At 53.1% G+C, this 15,266-nt stretch overlaps 1 protein-coding gene across 2 annotated transcripts; it reads right to left on the bottom strand.

The window, feature by feature from the left end:
- Window positions 1–3,732: 3,732 nt before the first annotated feature.
- On the bottom strand, window positions 3,733–10,782 carry KCTD11 (potassium channel tetramerization domain containing 11). 2 transcript variants are annotated; one of them, XM_048517721.1, is made up of 4 exons: window positions 10,650–10,782; window positions 9,113–10,298; window positions 4,864–5,331; window positions 3,733–4,736 (listed from the first exon to the last, which is right to left on the bottom strand). In XM_048517721.1, the coding sequence occupies exon 2, from the start codon at window positions 10,264–10,266 to the stop codon at window positions 9,184–9,186; it is 1,083 nt and encodes a 360-aa protein (XP_048373678.1). In that variant the 5' UTR covers window positions 10,267–10,298; window positions 10,650–10,782; the 3' UTR covers window positions 3,733–4,736; window positions 4,864–5,331; window positions 9,113–9,183. The 2 variants fall into 2 exon arrangements, with proteins under 2 accessions (XP_048373678.1, XP_048373679.1); XM_048517722.1 differs by having other exon boundaries at window positions 4,872–5,331.
- Window positions 10,783–15,266: the final 4,484 nt, after the last annotated feature.

The raw sequence follows: 15,266 nt of genomic DNA, 5'->3' as shown, positions 1-15,266 counted from the left end.
GAACAAATCATTGTTTGGTCGTGGTGGTGGGGGGTGGCCGCCCATGGAGGGGGGGGCGCCAAACTCAGGTTTTGCCTATGGACTCCAGTTTGCCTGGATACGCCTCTGCCCTGCTGGACTCTTTGGCATTACAACCCACAGAGAGAGGTCCGCACCCTCCCCAGGCTTTGCCCCCAGATCTCCAGGAAACTTCCCAACCTGGAATTGGCCACCTTGTGAGAGCCAGTGTGGTGTACTGGTTAAGAGCAGGTGCGCTCTAATCTGGAGAACCAGGTTTGATTCCCTGCTCTGCCACTTGAGCTGTGGAGGCTTAGATTAGCTTGTGCACTCCCAACACATGCCAGCTGGGTGACCTTGGGCTAATCACAGTTCTTCAGAGCTTTCTCAGCCTCACCCACCTCACAGGGTGTTTGTTGTGAGGGGGGAAGGGAAAGGAGGTTGTAAGCCCCTTTGAGTCTCCTTACAGGAGAGAAAGGGGTGTGTGTGTGATATAAATCCAAACTCTTCCTCTTGTATATAACGGCATCACATACAGACCCTACAGCTTTCGCTACAAGAGGCACAAATCCACACTGTGTGTTTCCGCAATAGATCCTGACCAAAGAGCATGCATTCCTGTGCAAACATTGCAGAACTGGAAAGTATAGTAAGTTTTGTGCACATCTCTGTTGCCGTTGTGTTCTAGAGAGCCCCCTCTGCTGGTCAGCAGGCAGGTCTGCAAGTAGATCAGTGCTATCAGTCACAGACCAGGAAAGTGATTTGGGCGTCTTAGTTGATAGTTCCATCATGGGAATGTCAACTCAATGCATGGCAGCTGTGAAAAAGGCAAACTCTATGCTGGGGATCATTAGGAAAGGACTTGATAATAAAACTGCAAGGATTGTCATGCCCTTATATAAAGCAGTGGTGCGACTGCACTTGGAGTCCTGTGTCCAGTTCTGGTCGCCACATCTCAAAAAGGATATTGAAGAGACAGAAAAAGTGCAGAGAAGGGCAACAAGGATGATTGAGGGACTGGAGCACCTTCCTTATGAGGAGAGGCTGCAGCGTTTGGGACTCTTTAGTTTGGAGAGGAGACGGCTGAGGGGGGATATTATTGAAGTCTATAAAATTATGCATGGGGTAGAAAATGTTGACAGAGAGAAATTTTTCTCTCTTTCTCACAATACTAGAACCAGGGGGCATCCATTGAAAATGCTGGGGGGAAGAATTAGGACTAATAAAAGGAAACACTTCTTCACGCCACGTGTGATTGAGGGTGTTTGGAATATGCTGCCACAGGAGGTGGTGATGGCCACTAACTTGGATAGCTTTAAAAGGGGCTTGGACAGATTTATGGAGGAGAAGTCGATTTATGGCTACCAATCTTGATCCTCCTTGATCTGAGGTTGCAAATGCCTCAGCAGACCAGGTGCTCAGGAGCAGCAGCCGCAGAAGGCCATTGCTTTCACATCCTGCATGTGATTTCCCAATGGCACCTGGTGGGCCACTACGAGTAGCAGAAAGCTGGACTAGATGGACTCTGATGTTAGATGTTCTAGATCCCAAGAAGAGATGGTTACCTGACAGGAAGCAAGGGCTGATTCTTCTACTAGGTCTCCCAAAAAATTGCTTGGGGTGGCTCATGAGATGGGTGCCAGCGCAGCTCAGGGGTTCAGCTAGCTCCCACCCCTGGGTGGATTCGTGGGGGAGGAAATGCCTGCACCCTGGTGTAGACGCAGAAGGCATAAGAGGGGTTTAGTTTTGCCAGCAATAAAGGCTTTCTCCTTTCCCCCCCATTATTGTTCCTGTAATGGGGAGTTGGCAACCATAAAGCTGCTGATCAAAGAAATCACGCAGGCCTAAAAATGTATTCTTTCCCTGTTACTAGGCAAGCTTGATAACCATGAAGAATGCCCCTTGTTCATAATTATACAGAATGTGCAAACTAAACTGTTTTCGGGGTCTTGCTGTCCCTAAAAAGATACCTTGAATTTGCCCTGTTTCTTGAGACAAGAGAAACATGAAGATGTTTAGACTCTTTGTCTAGGAAAAGGGGCAACAAAAGACAATACAGATAAGAAGGAAACAGTTCATACTACGTCAAAGAACCAAATGCTGACATCTTCCAATAGGGATTTTGGACAACCCCAAATGTTTTGGGGAAAGGGAAAATCTCCACCTTTCTGAATGATTGATTGATGATGCGGGCATTTTGGGGTGTATTCTTTTCTGCCATTTTGATGTAACCTGTCTTAATTCTATAAAAGTACTGCCATTTTGTGTGGCTCCTCTGATACTGTCTTGCCCGTTGTTGGCCGAATAAAATTCTTTCTGATTGTATTCTGTATCGGCTTGAGCTTTCTTGAGCTTGTTTAAGTTTAACTCGTTAACCCGCGTTAACACTGGGAAGCATGGTACCTTCAGCTGGTCCTGACGGACTGGTTACCCAACATCCTCCATTGGATGTCTCCCAGGTTCTAAGCAGCAGAGTCCGGAAGGGCTGGGTTCCAGAGCTCCAGAACCCCACCCCGTCCCCGTGGGAATTCTAACTCAAAACAGGAAATGCATCTGAACAGCTTGACTTTTTATCGCACATGACTTTCAAAGGATAGTGCGTTGTGGGTTTTCCGGGTTCTATGGCCGTGTTCCAGTAGCCTTTTCTCCTGACGTTGCAACTGCATCTGTGGCTGGCATCATCTTCAGAGTATCTGGTGGTAGTAAAGCAAGTGGAGTATATGTATACCTGTGGAATGTCCAGGGTTGGGGAAGCGAAGCATTTGCATCAGTTAAAGGTGTTAATGGTTCAATTTGCAAGTGTGATGTGTTAAATGGAATCCACCCATTTTAGCATATGTATGTAGCGCTGAAGTTGCATAATCAAATCAGTTAAGGGCATCTGCATAGCAGTTGTCTGGCATTTTAATTCATTTAATGCTACTGGAACACAGCCACACAACCCGGGGGAACCCACAACACACTAGTGATTCCGGCAGCGAAAGCCTTCGACAGTACTTTCAAAGGATACCTTGGCAACGCAAGAGAGGCATTTATCGAGAATATAAAACGTTCCGTGAGCTGCTTCCACCCACCAATAAGTGAAAATTATTAGGAAAAATGTTAAGAAATATTACTGGATATTAGAGGGGGGAAATTACAGCAAGAGCTAAGACGAGTTTAATAAAAACAACCACCACCACCAAGATAAACAATATTGTTATGGCTAATGGAGCCTATATTGTTTAATTTATAATTTGTATTTTGTCTGTGTGTTCCATCTGTTGTTGCTTTATTTATATTGTGCACCACCCAGAGCCCTTCGGGGGAGGGGCGGTATATAAAACTAATTATAAATAAGATAAATAAATAAACAGTGGAATCAGCTGCCTGGGGGAACGGGGAGCTCCCCCCCCCCACTAGCAGTCTTGAAGCAGCTGCTGGACAAACACTTGTCTGGAATGTGCCAGGCTGATCCTGCATTGAGCAGGGGGCTGGATTGGATGGCCTCTATGGCCCCTTCCAGCTCTATTAAAATTTATGAATGGGCCAGGGCAGCTTATGCACATACCCACTCATGTGGAGTTCACTGGGCAGAAGTGTTGAGAATCTCTTTTCCTTTTCCTCCTCCTCCTCCTCCTCCTCCCACACACACACACACACGCACACCCACACCCATTCAGCTTACACAAGATGTAACCAGGCAGATGATTTTTCCACTCCCTTTAACAAACCCAACACGATAAGCCAACCATGTGCAAAACCACAACGTTTATTAGGCACCCCCATTTCCTCGCAGGCCTGTCTGGCCCTCCTCGCAAGGGCAGCGCCAAATCAGGTCATAGAGTCGGCCCTCCCAAACACGCCCCACCCAGCCAGTTCCCAGGTTCTGACCCCACAGACGAGGGAAACGCCTCCGCCGTGCCCTCCTCAGGTGGGTTGAGGCAGGGATGCCACACGCAGGGCGGAGCCTTTCCAAACAGGCTCCTCCCACTTCCGAAGGAGGACGGCCCCTTTCTCCACAGAACAGCATCACATTTCGGCTTTACCTGCGACTGCCGGGTCAAAGCACACAGATAGGGGCAAAATTACAGCAAGATCAAACGGTACCCGGAAATCTTGTGTGGGGCCATCTTTATTTTGTTGCTGTGTTCCGGTGGTCTTTACTGCGTCATTCCAGTGTGTTCAAAACCACCTTCCCTCCCTCCTGCCTGCCTGCAGGAAATCTACCTGTTGGACTGCTGCCCCATTCCCCAGACGGGGAGCCATGTCTAATTGCCGCAGTGAAAAGAGCCAGCAGGCAAATCACAGACCAAAGCATTTAATGGGGCAAAACGTGCCTGTGGCGGCTACGGGCACAAAGAGGAAGGCCAGGTGTACGCAGGTGAGCAGTGCCAGCTCAGCAGGTAACTCCCTGCACAGGAGAGCCGCCGCTGCCGTCCCCACCCAGCTGGACATGTGGAAAAGGGAGCCGCCCAGGCTGACTTGCGCTAAAAGCAAAAACCCCAGGCAGTTTGGAGCCGTCAGCCCGCCCCTGCCCTGCCCTGCCCTGCCGGGAAGAAATCCTACAGAGGATCATGGTACACAGAGCATAAAACCCCTCCTGCGATCCTGACAAATCTTTCAGCCCTTTTATACGCAGGATCACACTGTTTAAGGCCACTGAACGATTAAATGGTGGTTCAACGATGCAGCCTACAGGACAGATCGGTTCAAGTCCACGAGCACCTTGGAAACCAACTAGGCCCGTGGGGGCGAACCTTTGGCACTCCACATGTTATGGACTACAATTCCCATCAGCCCCTGCCAGGATGACCGATTGGCCATGCTGGCAGGGGCTGATGGGAATTGTAGTCCATAACATCTGGAGTGCCAAAGGTTCGCCACCACTGAACTAGGTTTTCAGGGTTACGAGCTTTCGAGAACCAAAGCTCCGTTCGTCGGATCCAGGAACTTTGACACTGGAAAGCTCATACCCAAACAATCCTCTTGGTCTGCAAGGTGCTCCTGGACTTGAACCCATCTCTTCTGCCGCAGATCCACACAACTGAAACTGCCTGCAGGAGAACAATTCTCCAGTGGGCCTCCTGAAGTCGAGGGTCCCGTCCTCAGGTAGTTCGGTTGCCACTCAAGATGTGCCCACAGACACCCCTCTGGTAACTACATGGTGGCTCCCTCCTGCCCCGAAACCACTGCCGTGCCTGGACCCCTAAGCATGTCTGAACCGTTGCCCGGTGGCAGTCTTCAATGCCAGGGTTCTCAGTGGGAGCCACGGTGGGCCAGTCGGGGAACCCGGAGACGGAGCCCAGCTTCTGCCCCTCAAGCACAAGAAGGTCCAGGAATCGGAGGCTGGTTCTGAAGGAGAAGAAGAGGAGACAGTCTCAGCCACTGAGCGCAGCAACACCCCAGAACAAAGGCTGGCATTCTGGCCGGCAGGCCTCTCCCCCCCACAGACAAAGCCCTGTTTGTCCAGGAGAAGGACATCGAGGCCGTCCCTGCGGAGCGTACCACTCCCCACCGACCCAGCATAGCACACCAGCCCCCGTGCCCCCCTTGAAGCAACACAGCCGCTCCTTCAAGAGCAGCAGTGGCGTAGGAGGTTAAGAGCTCGTGTATCTAATCTGGAGGAACCGGGTTTGATTCCCAGCTCTGTTGCCTGAGCTGTGGAGGCTTCTTTGGGGAATTCAGATTAGCCTGTACACTCCCACACACGCCAGCTGGGTGACCTTGGGCTAGTCACAGCTTCTCGGAGCTCTCTCAGCCCCACCTACCTCACAGGGTGTTTGTTGTGAGGGGGGAAGGGCAAGGAGATTGTCAGCCCCTTTGAGTCTCCTGCAGGAGAGAAAGGGGGGATAGAAATCCAAACTCTTCTTCTTTAAGAAAACAGCCCCCACTGGGAAAAACAGGTCTAAAGATGCACAGAATCTCTCAGCTCGGGGGGGGGGGGGGGTTCTTCAGCGCTGGGCCTGGAACAGATTTGGGGGTGGGGGTTGCTCCACTCCCCAAGGTCTGTGTGTGCCTTCGCCCCCCTTGCCTGTTCTCTTCCACAAGGGGAGGGAATCAGGGCATTATATACTTCCCACCACCAAAGACAGAGGCTGACGCTGATGACTGAAATGTCCCAACACCACCAACTATTTTCTTACGGTTAGAACTGTGGGTACCAGACCCGGATTCGGTTCTGTGGGCCTTGAGCCCACGAGGTCCATTCAGCCATCCCTGTGGCGGATCATGTAGCAGATAGTTGTTCAGCCCTCCAGCCCAGCCTCTCTGATCGTTTCTCCTCATCATCACGGCTTCTCCAACAGCCCAGTCCGTTCTGCCTGGGGCCACCTCAGATAAGGCACTGCCACCCCGACTAACTGCTTCCCGTGGCTATTCTCTGGAGGTAGACATCAGTTGTCACCTGTGCCGCCGACACCAGGGAACAGCTAGAACCCCAGAGGTGCTTCATCATAAGAACATAAGAACTAGCCTGCTGGATCAGACCAGAGTCCATCTAGTCCAGCTCTCTGCTACTCGCAGTGGCCCACCAGGTGCCTTTGGGAGCTCACATGCAGGATGTGAGAGCAATGGCCTTCTGCGGCTGTTGCTCCCGAGCACCTGGTCTGTTAAGGCATTTGCAATCTCAGATCAAAGAGGATCAAGATTGGTAGCCATAAATCGACTTCTCCTCCATAAATCTATCCAAGCCCCTTTTAAAGCTATCCAGGTTAGTGGCCATCACCACCTCCTGTGGCAGCATATTCCAAACACCCATCACACGTTGCATGAAGAAGTGTTTCCTTTTATTAGTCCTAATTCTTCCCCCCAGCATTTTCAATGAATGCCCCCTGGTTCTAGTATTGTGAGAAAGAGAGAAAAATTTCTCTCTGTCAACATTTTCTACCCCATGCATAATTTTATAGACTTCAATCCTATCCCCCCTCAGACGTCTCCTCTCCAAACGAAAGAGTCCCAAACGCTGCAGCCTCTCCTCATAAGGAAGGTGCTCCAGTCCCTCTATCATCCTCGTTGCCCTTCTCTGCACTTTTTCTATCTCCTCAATATCCTTTTTGAGATGTGGCGACCAGAACTGAACGCAGCACTCCAAGTGCGGTCGCACCACTGCTTTATATAAGGACATGACAATCTTTGCAGTTTTATTCTCAATTCCTTTCCTAATTATCCCCAGCATAGAGTTTGCCTTTTTCACAGCTGCCATGCATTGAGTTGACATCATCTGGTGAACCACAGCCCCGAGTGGTCGTTTGGCCAGAGAACCAGACTTTCCAAAATGAAGGACGGCCCAAATCATCACGTATCCAGCTGCTGTCGTGTTCAAGTTTCAGGAAGGCCAGCTGGCCTACTTGTGCTGAGCGGCCGGAAACACCCAGATCCTAATAGCAGCTCTCCATTGAGCCTCTGTCCCAGAAACCTACTTCTGAACACCCCAGGGGAATGCAGAGTAGTAACAGGGTACTACTGTGCATGTGCAAAGTTTTCTGTTCCTCAACTGTGAATACCACATGGCTATCCAAATCAACCTGGGAGGAAGGGCTTCCAGGGGTGATATCCAGGTGAGTCTGGGCCCCAGGAGCAGCAGTGGCGAAGGAGGTTACGAGCTCGTGTATCTAATCTGGAGGAACCGGGTTTGATTCTCCGCTCTGCCGCCTGAGCTGTGGAGGCTTCACTGGGGAATTCAGATTAGCCTGTGCACTCCCCAACACACGCCAGCTGGGTGACCTTGGGCTAGTCACAGCTTCTCGGAGCTCTCTCAGCCCCACCCACCTCACAGGGTGCTTGTTGTGAGGGGGGAAGGGCAAGGAGATTGTCAGCCCCTTTGAGTCTCCTGCAGGAGAGAAAGGGGGGATATAAATCCAAACTCCTCTTCTTCTTATTCTCCAAAGCAACTCAAGTGGCACTTCTTTCATTTTCCTCATGTTTACTCCCTTTTCCGCACAACAGCAGTCCAAACAGAATTAAAATGTTGCAAACACAAGATTACCTGGATAAACCAGAGCCTCCCTTCGTTCCCTCTTGGCCCGGGTTTCTCCTATAAGTAGCAGGGGTGGAAATTCCAAGAGGGCCTACACATTTTCAGGCCGGCACCCAGGATTTAGAAACAAGTTTCCCAGCCTGCAGCGTCATCTACATTACTGCATGATCACAACATGCTTCGATTATGCCAATGGGAAAGAATTCTGCCACTCCTGCATACAATAAGAATAATCCCGTCTCTTATCGTATGGAGGACCAGCAGAATTTTTTCCATTGGCATAATCGAAGTGTGTTGTGATCATGCAGTAATGTAGACGACGCTGCAGGCTGGGAAATGTTTCCACCCAAAATTCTGCGCATAGGTGTCAAACTCACGGCCCTCCAGATGTTGTGGACTACAGTTCCCATCATCCCCTGCCAGCATCATGCTGGCAGGGGATGATGGGAACTGTAGTCCACAACATCTGGAGGGCCGCGAGTTTGACACCTGTGCTCTATAGAACAGGATGATGGGATGATGGGAACTGTAGTCCACAACAGGATGATGGGAACTGTAGTCCAGAACATCTGGAGGGCCGCGAGTTTGACACCTGTGCTCTATAGAACAGGATGATGGGAACTGTAGTCCACAACAGAATGATGGGAACTGTAGTCCACAACATCTGGAGGGCCGCGAGTTTGACACCTGTGCTCTATAGAACAGGATGATGGGATGATGGGAACTGTAGTCCACAACAGGATGATGGGAACTGTAGTCCAGAACATCTGGAGGGCCGCGAGTTTGACACCTGTGCTCTACAGAACAGGATGATGGGAACTGTAGTCCACAACAGAATGATGGGAACTGTAGTCCACAACATCTGGAGGGCCGCGAGTTTGACACCTGTGCTCTATAGAACAGGATGATGGGATGATGGGAACTGTAGTCCACAACATCTGGAGGGCCACAAGTTTGACACCTGTGCTCTATAGAACAGGATTATTCATCAGTCTTGGGAACAAACCATTGGCTGTATTTCAGGACCAACGTTTGCTACGATCCTCTTGACTAGCCCCCACTTTTGGGCACAGACATTCAGAAAAGAACCCTAAATTATTTGGGGCTGTCGAGGCCGTCCCCAAAGGCTGCCCTGGCTCCATCCCCTGCCGTCCTTACCATCTCATTTCCCACCGGGGCCGGGCTGACCGCTGCACACTCTTGTCCTCCGCAGGCGTCGGCTGAGACGTTCAGTGCCGCACGAACCGCAAGGAATGGGCACTGAGAATATCCGCCGGGTCAGGAAAAACCGAGTCTACCCGGAAGCCTTGCGCCAGAGCAGCCCTCAGCACCTCTTCAAGGAACTCCCCGGCGGTCTGGATCTCCCTGCCGTCCATCTGCAGCGGACACAATTTCTGCTTTGTGTACTCCGCTGCGGGTAGCTCTGGCGGGCGGGGGGCCCACTCCAAGCAGAGGTGATGGCGCTCTTTGGTCACCGCGTGGGACAGGCCCAAGGAATAGTCCAGGGCCTTCTCGGCCGTTTCCTCGTCTTCATCAGCTGAACTGTACGAGTCGATTCTCAACTGGCTACTTGTCCTGACGTTGTCGTCGTCCCCCGGTCTTTTCCCGCTTCCGGATTCTCTGCTGACAATGACGGCCCCCCAACTCAGGCCATTCCAAGAGTCCCTCTCCGAAGTATGTGACTCACCTGATTGGCCAATGAAGCCGTGAGACTCAGTTTCCTGTGTGGTTCGGCCAACCCACCTTCCAGAAAGCCCTTCTCTGAGCTTCCCGTTGACGTGATCCGGTTGGCCCATGCGCCTCCGCAACATGGCCAGGAAATACGGGTCAGTGCAGAAAACATTGGCCGTAAAGATCTGAAGGGAGCACGTGCAGAGTTCGTAGTTCTGCGGTCCGCGGCGCACGTTGAAGTGCAGCAGCCGGTCGCGGTAGTCCACGTCGGCGTGAAGCACCGCGTTGGCTCTCTGGCAGCGACGCTCGGCCTCCACGCGGCGCAGCTCCTCCAAGAGCGGGCGGATCTGGTAGAAGTCGGCCTCCGTGCGCAAGAGGGAGAGTTCTGCGTACCCCTCGGGCAGGTCCAGCCGGCCGAAGCGGAGGAAGTTGAGGATGTGGCGGAAGGTCTTGCCGTCGCGGTCGATGAAGTAGTTCCCGCAGCTGTCGGTCAGGGCCGGGTGGGGGCCGCGGAACATGGCGCCCAGCATGGAGTCCGGGAAGCGCGTCAGGGTGTCCAGAGTGGAGCTGTAGAACTTCCCCCCCACGTTTAAGGTCACCAGCCGGCCGGCCTGGGCGGGAGCCTCGCAGGTGTCCGGCATCCCGGGAAGAAGCCGTGGAGCGATTCTTCAGCCTAGAAGAGGGCCAGGAACAAGGGAACAGGATGAGGCTACTGGTCCTGCCACCCAGCTTGCCAGAAGAACACCTGAGCCTCAGGAGACTCCTCCCACCTGGAGACAAGAGCCCTGCGGGTGGGACCAGATCACCTGGGCCAGGGGAGGCAGACGGACCCCAGGGGAGCGCCGGGGGGTGGGGAGGCTTCGGTCTGGGCACAGAGAAGAGGCCAGGCGGCACCCGGCAAGGGGGGGGGGCGACTTTCGAGCAGCTATTAAAGACCGACAAAGCGGGCGAGGCGGGCGAGGCGGGAGAAGCCCCCCCCCCCCCGCCGCGAGGCTGGAGTCTGTGCCCAGGTAAGCCGACTTACCTGGACGGGCGCACCGCAGGAAGGGAAGCGAAGCAGCGGTCGGTACAGCTCGGCGCCGCCGGCCCCCATTTATAAGGGAGGGCCCGGCGGACGGGGCGGGCAGGAGGGACTCTCCGCCCCGTCTGGGCCGGCCATCTCCGCGTCCTGGCCCGGCCCTGGCCCCTCCCCGCGGAAGGACCCCCGCCGTCCCATGCGCGGCTTCTCGGCCTCCGCCCCCCCCCCCGAGGCGGGCGGCGCCAACCCCTAAGCCCCCCCCCCTTAAACAACCCCCTCCGCTCCCGTCCCCGCCCTAACAGACAGCCCCCCCCTCGCTGCCCCCTCCCCCCAGCCGTCGTGCGCCCCACTGACCAAAGAGCGAGCTTCGGAGCATGCACAGAGCGCTGCTCACTGTCCCGCAGCAGGGGGGGGGGGCGGAGGCTTCCGAGCGAGACTACACGGCGGCGCCAACCCGGATCGGGGGTCGCGCAGCCCCTGAACTGGAGCCCTGCACGGGCTGGACGGCAGCTCCAACGGAGGGGAGCCCCCCGAGGCTTTGGGAAGGCCGGGGGTGGCCGGCAGCGCCCGCCCCGCAGAAGTCGCTCCCTCGGGGGCTGCCGCCCTTCGTCTGCAAGAGAGCCCCCCCCCCTCCCCAACGCCCGCCCACCTCTCTCCCGGCCGCCTTCCCGGGCAGAATTTAATGGCTGCCCCCCCCCCCCCAATGTTTATTTATTCTTTAATTCATTTAAGCCCCTCCTTGATCTCCAATGGGGATCCGAAGCGTCTGTTCTCTCCTCCATTGTATCCTCAAAACAACCCTGTGAGGTAGACCAGGCTGAGAGGGCCTAGGGCGGAGCAGGAATTCGAAGCTGGGCCTTTTAGTCCCAAACTTTTAACCACTACACCGCACTACCTTTTTAAAATCCCTGCCCACCTCACACCGTTCGACATGAATCTCCCCTCCCCCACCACCACGAGGTGCCCCCCCCCCCAAGACCTGTGAGCAAAGCCCTGCCCCTGTTGTGACTCCTCACAGCACTGGCCTTCACAGGCACGCTGCCCCTGACTATGGAAGTTCCATTTAGCCTTGCTGGTTGATAGCCACGGGCGTGCCTCTGCGCCACGAAGCGACCTTTAATGCCAGCTGCATGAGTGGCTCCTTCCCGTGGGCGGGCATTCCACCCATTAGGAAGCGATCACTTCCTTTTGCTTGTGTGACCTGAATTTATCTCCTGTGAAATGAGGCAGGTGGCGCGGACCACACCCTTTTGTGCTGCCAAGGACCACACCTTCCACCGCACCACAGTCACAACACAACACAACACTCGACTGGACCTTCCCCTTTTCTGTGGATCAGACACCGTTTATTGGTTGTCTTCATTTTATACCCCCCTTTTTCTCCCCCAGGGAGAACCAAAACATCTTTCAGCGCTCTCCTCTCCTCCATTTGATCCTCACAACAACCCTGTGCGGTAGGCTAGACTGAGTGTGTGTGTCCAGCCCCAGGTCACTCGACACGCTTCTGTAGCGGCGTGAGGAGTAGAGCTGGGGGCTCCCGGACCCTCGCCCGACACTCAACTGCTCCACCTCCTGGCTCTCCACGCTTTTTGTGCAGCTTTAATTCGGTTCGAATCCCCACTTCTGCTGTGGAAGCTCAACAGAGGCCGGTCACAAACTCTCAGCCTGCCCTACCTTACAGGGCTGTTGTGAAAAATTGGAAGAGGGGGAAATTATGTTCTAAAAGTCACCTTATTTTATTTATTTGTTTATTTATTATATTTATATACCGCCCTCCCCGAAGGCTCAGGGCGGTGTCCATCAATAAGAACAATTAAAAGCATCGTAAAGCATCATAAAAATCAAAATGCATAAAATACTAAAACCACCGATGGCTTCAACCCCTCCCCCTCTTATATGTACCCACGGGAGGCCAGGTGTTCTTATGGCGGAGTTGACATAATCCCAGCTGGCCAAACGCCTGGCAGAACAGGTCCGTTTTGCAGGCCCTGCGGAAACTTTGTAAGTCCCGCAGGCCCCTGATCTCACCTGGAAGCCTGTTCCACCAGGTAGGGACCAGAGCCGTAAAAGCCCTGGCCCTTTATACCTTGAATCCCAACTGGGGTGAAGAGTGGGAGAGAAATAAATAGATGCAAATCGAAGTCCAACACACTGAGAACTTGGGCTGGTGAGGCTTTGAAGTGAACATTCCAGCCCTCGTTGGCACGAAGACGAGCTCCAGAGCGGTCAGTCAAGGGCCAGAGGAGACCGGCCCACGGATTCTCATTCCAGGTCATGGTTCAGTCCATCCGTCCCACGCAGCGGCGGCGTTCACCTCCTCTTGTCATCCTTCCGGCCTGTTTATGTAGGCCAGGCCGTCTCCCTGTCCTAATTGCGCCTGGCTGCAAACTGAATCGAAACTGCTCACGAGGTGCCGCCCCAAGCAGCATTCCTGTCCCCGGCTGTGTCATTCACACTCCAGGACAGCTCAGCCGCCGCCTCTGCCGAACCACTTTTCCCAGGAGGGTAAGAAAACAAACTGGAAGGGAGCTGCGCCCAGGCGGCCACACGCACATCGCCCTGGACGCACACACACACCTGTGGTGACTGGCCCTCAACTCTCCGACCTGTGCAGAGTTCATTGGCGTGTGCCGTCCGGGTGATGCAACGCAGCTGGGGCTCCAGGAGTCCGCAGTGTGCCAAAAAACCGTCTGCTGGTGAGACATCCGTCACCCCAAGGCCCAGAGGATCCTGTGCCGATTTCCCCTGTATTGATTGACTTCTTTATTTTCTGCATTTATACCCCACCTCTCTGCTCAATGGGGACCCTGAGTGGCTCGCATCCGTTTCCCCTCCTCCATTTCATCCTCACAACAACCCTGTGAGGTGGGTGAGACTGAGAGTGACCGGCCCAAGGTCACCCAGAGAGCTACCGTGGCAGAGTGGGAAATTCAAACTCGGGTTTGCTGGATCCTAGCCCAACATACACACATATAAGTGGAGACTTGCAATACTCAAAGGAGGAGCTCGGTCCCCCTCCTAACATCTTTTCCCACCTCCCACCTTGCTTTTATTAGTATGTAAGATATGCTGAAGAAGAAGAAGAAGAAGAAGAAGAGGAGGAGGAGGAAGAGGAGGAGTTTAGATTTATCCTTTAAGGAGACTCAAGGGACTTACCATCTCCTTTCCCTCCCTCTCCCCCCCCAACAAACACCCTGTGAGGTGGATGGGGCAGAGAGAGCTCCGAAAAACTGTGACTAGCCCAAGGTCACCCAGCTGGCGTGCGTGGGAGTGCACAGGCTAATCTGAATTCCCCAGAGAAGCCTCCACAGCTCAGGCGGCAGAGCTGGGAATCAAACCCGGTTCCTCCAGATTAGATACACGAGCTCTTAACCTCTACGCCACACTGGCTTTCTGCCAATCTTCGCAGTTGTTTTAGTGCTGTAGTTCTATATATACTGTTCATAAAATTATTTTGGTTTTCTGCATCGGTCTGGAAATTTGCCAAATAAATTTGCCACGCAAAGGTGGGCTGAGTGGAAGACTGACTCCCCGCCTGGAAAGCTGGCCGCTGAGCGGAGAGAAGGGCGGGGAGGCTTCTGCCAACCTGCTACACTGGCTGGACCTCTCCAAATCACCCACGAAGAACCACGTGAGCCCAGCGGGGAGGGCTGGTCTAGGAAAAATCCCGTCATGGTCTGTTGTCAAATCTAATTCACACCCTCCATCTGAGGGCTTAGCTCTTCCAAGGAACTCCTCCTGCCCTGGGCCTGGGCGACTCTCTCTGATGCTCCAGCTGGGTCTTGATTAATCACTGAGAAATGGGTGGGACTCTGCACGTGCTCAAAGGCACGCTTCCCCAGCAAATACAATGATACAATGATGCAAGATGTAATGTGCTGCCATCAGCTCTGCTGGAGGGAAGATTTAAGAATATGGAACGTTCTAAAAGAGTTTGTTGAAACTCTTTTGAAACACTTGACCATTCTTTGTTTCTATGCCCTAAATACAACAAGATACGCATGAAATACATGAATTCCATTTTCTTGCAATGTTCTCAGTGGCATGAGCGTTATAAGATCCCCAACCTCCTGAACAGCTCTGATGTGCTCTTTTGTGAAACTGTTGCAAATTTTATACTGGAAATTAGTAATTTTAACAGTATTTCTTAACCTTGTTTTGTTTTAAAGTTTTGTCCTGTTTTATGTGCCAATAAAGGCTTGTGTTGTTGCTACAATGATGAAAAGCAGAGAATGCAGCCCTGACTCCACCCTCCCTCCATCCTATTCTCACACCAAAAACAAGTTACAGAGAAAAGGCGACCTTGCTCCGAACTCACCCTCTGGTATGCTGTCACAGGAGGTGGTGATGGCCACTAACCTGGATAGCTTTAAAAGGGGCTTGGACAGATTTATGGAGGAGAAGTCGATTTATGGCTACCAATCTTGATCCTCTTTGATCTGAGATTGCAAAGGCCTTAGCAGACCAGGTGCTCGGGAGCAACAGCAGCAGAAGGCCATTGCTTTCACCTCCTGCCTGTGAGCTCCCAAAGGCACCTGGTGGGCCACTGCGAGCAGCAGAGAGCTGGACTAGATGGACTCTGGTCTGATCCAGCAGGCTCTTTCTTATGTTCTTAAAGCCCTT

Source organism: Sphaerodactylus townsendi, linkage group LG15 (genome assembly GCF_021028975.2).
Source record: "Sphaerodactylus townsendi isolate TG3544 linkage group LG15, MPM_Stown_v2.3, whole genome shotgun sequence".
NCBI classification, from domain to species: domain Eukaryota; kingdom Metazoa; phylum Chordata; class Lepidosauria; order Squamata; family Sphaerodactylidae; genus Sphaerodactylus; species Sphaerodactylus townsendi.
The sequence above is the reverse complement of the archived record's forward strand: the minus strand, read 5'-3'. Positions and strand labels throughout refer to the sequence as shown.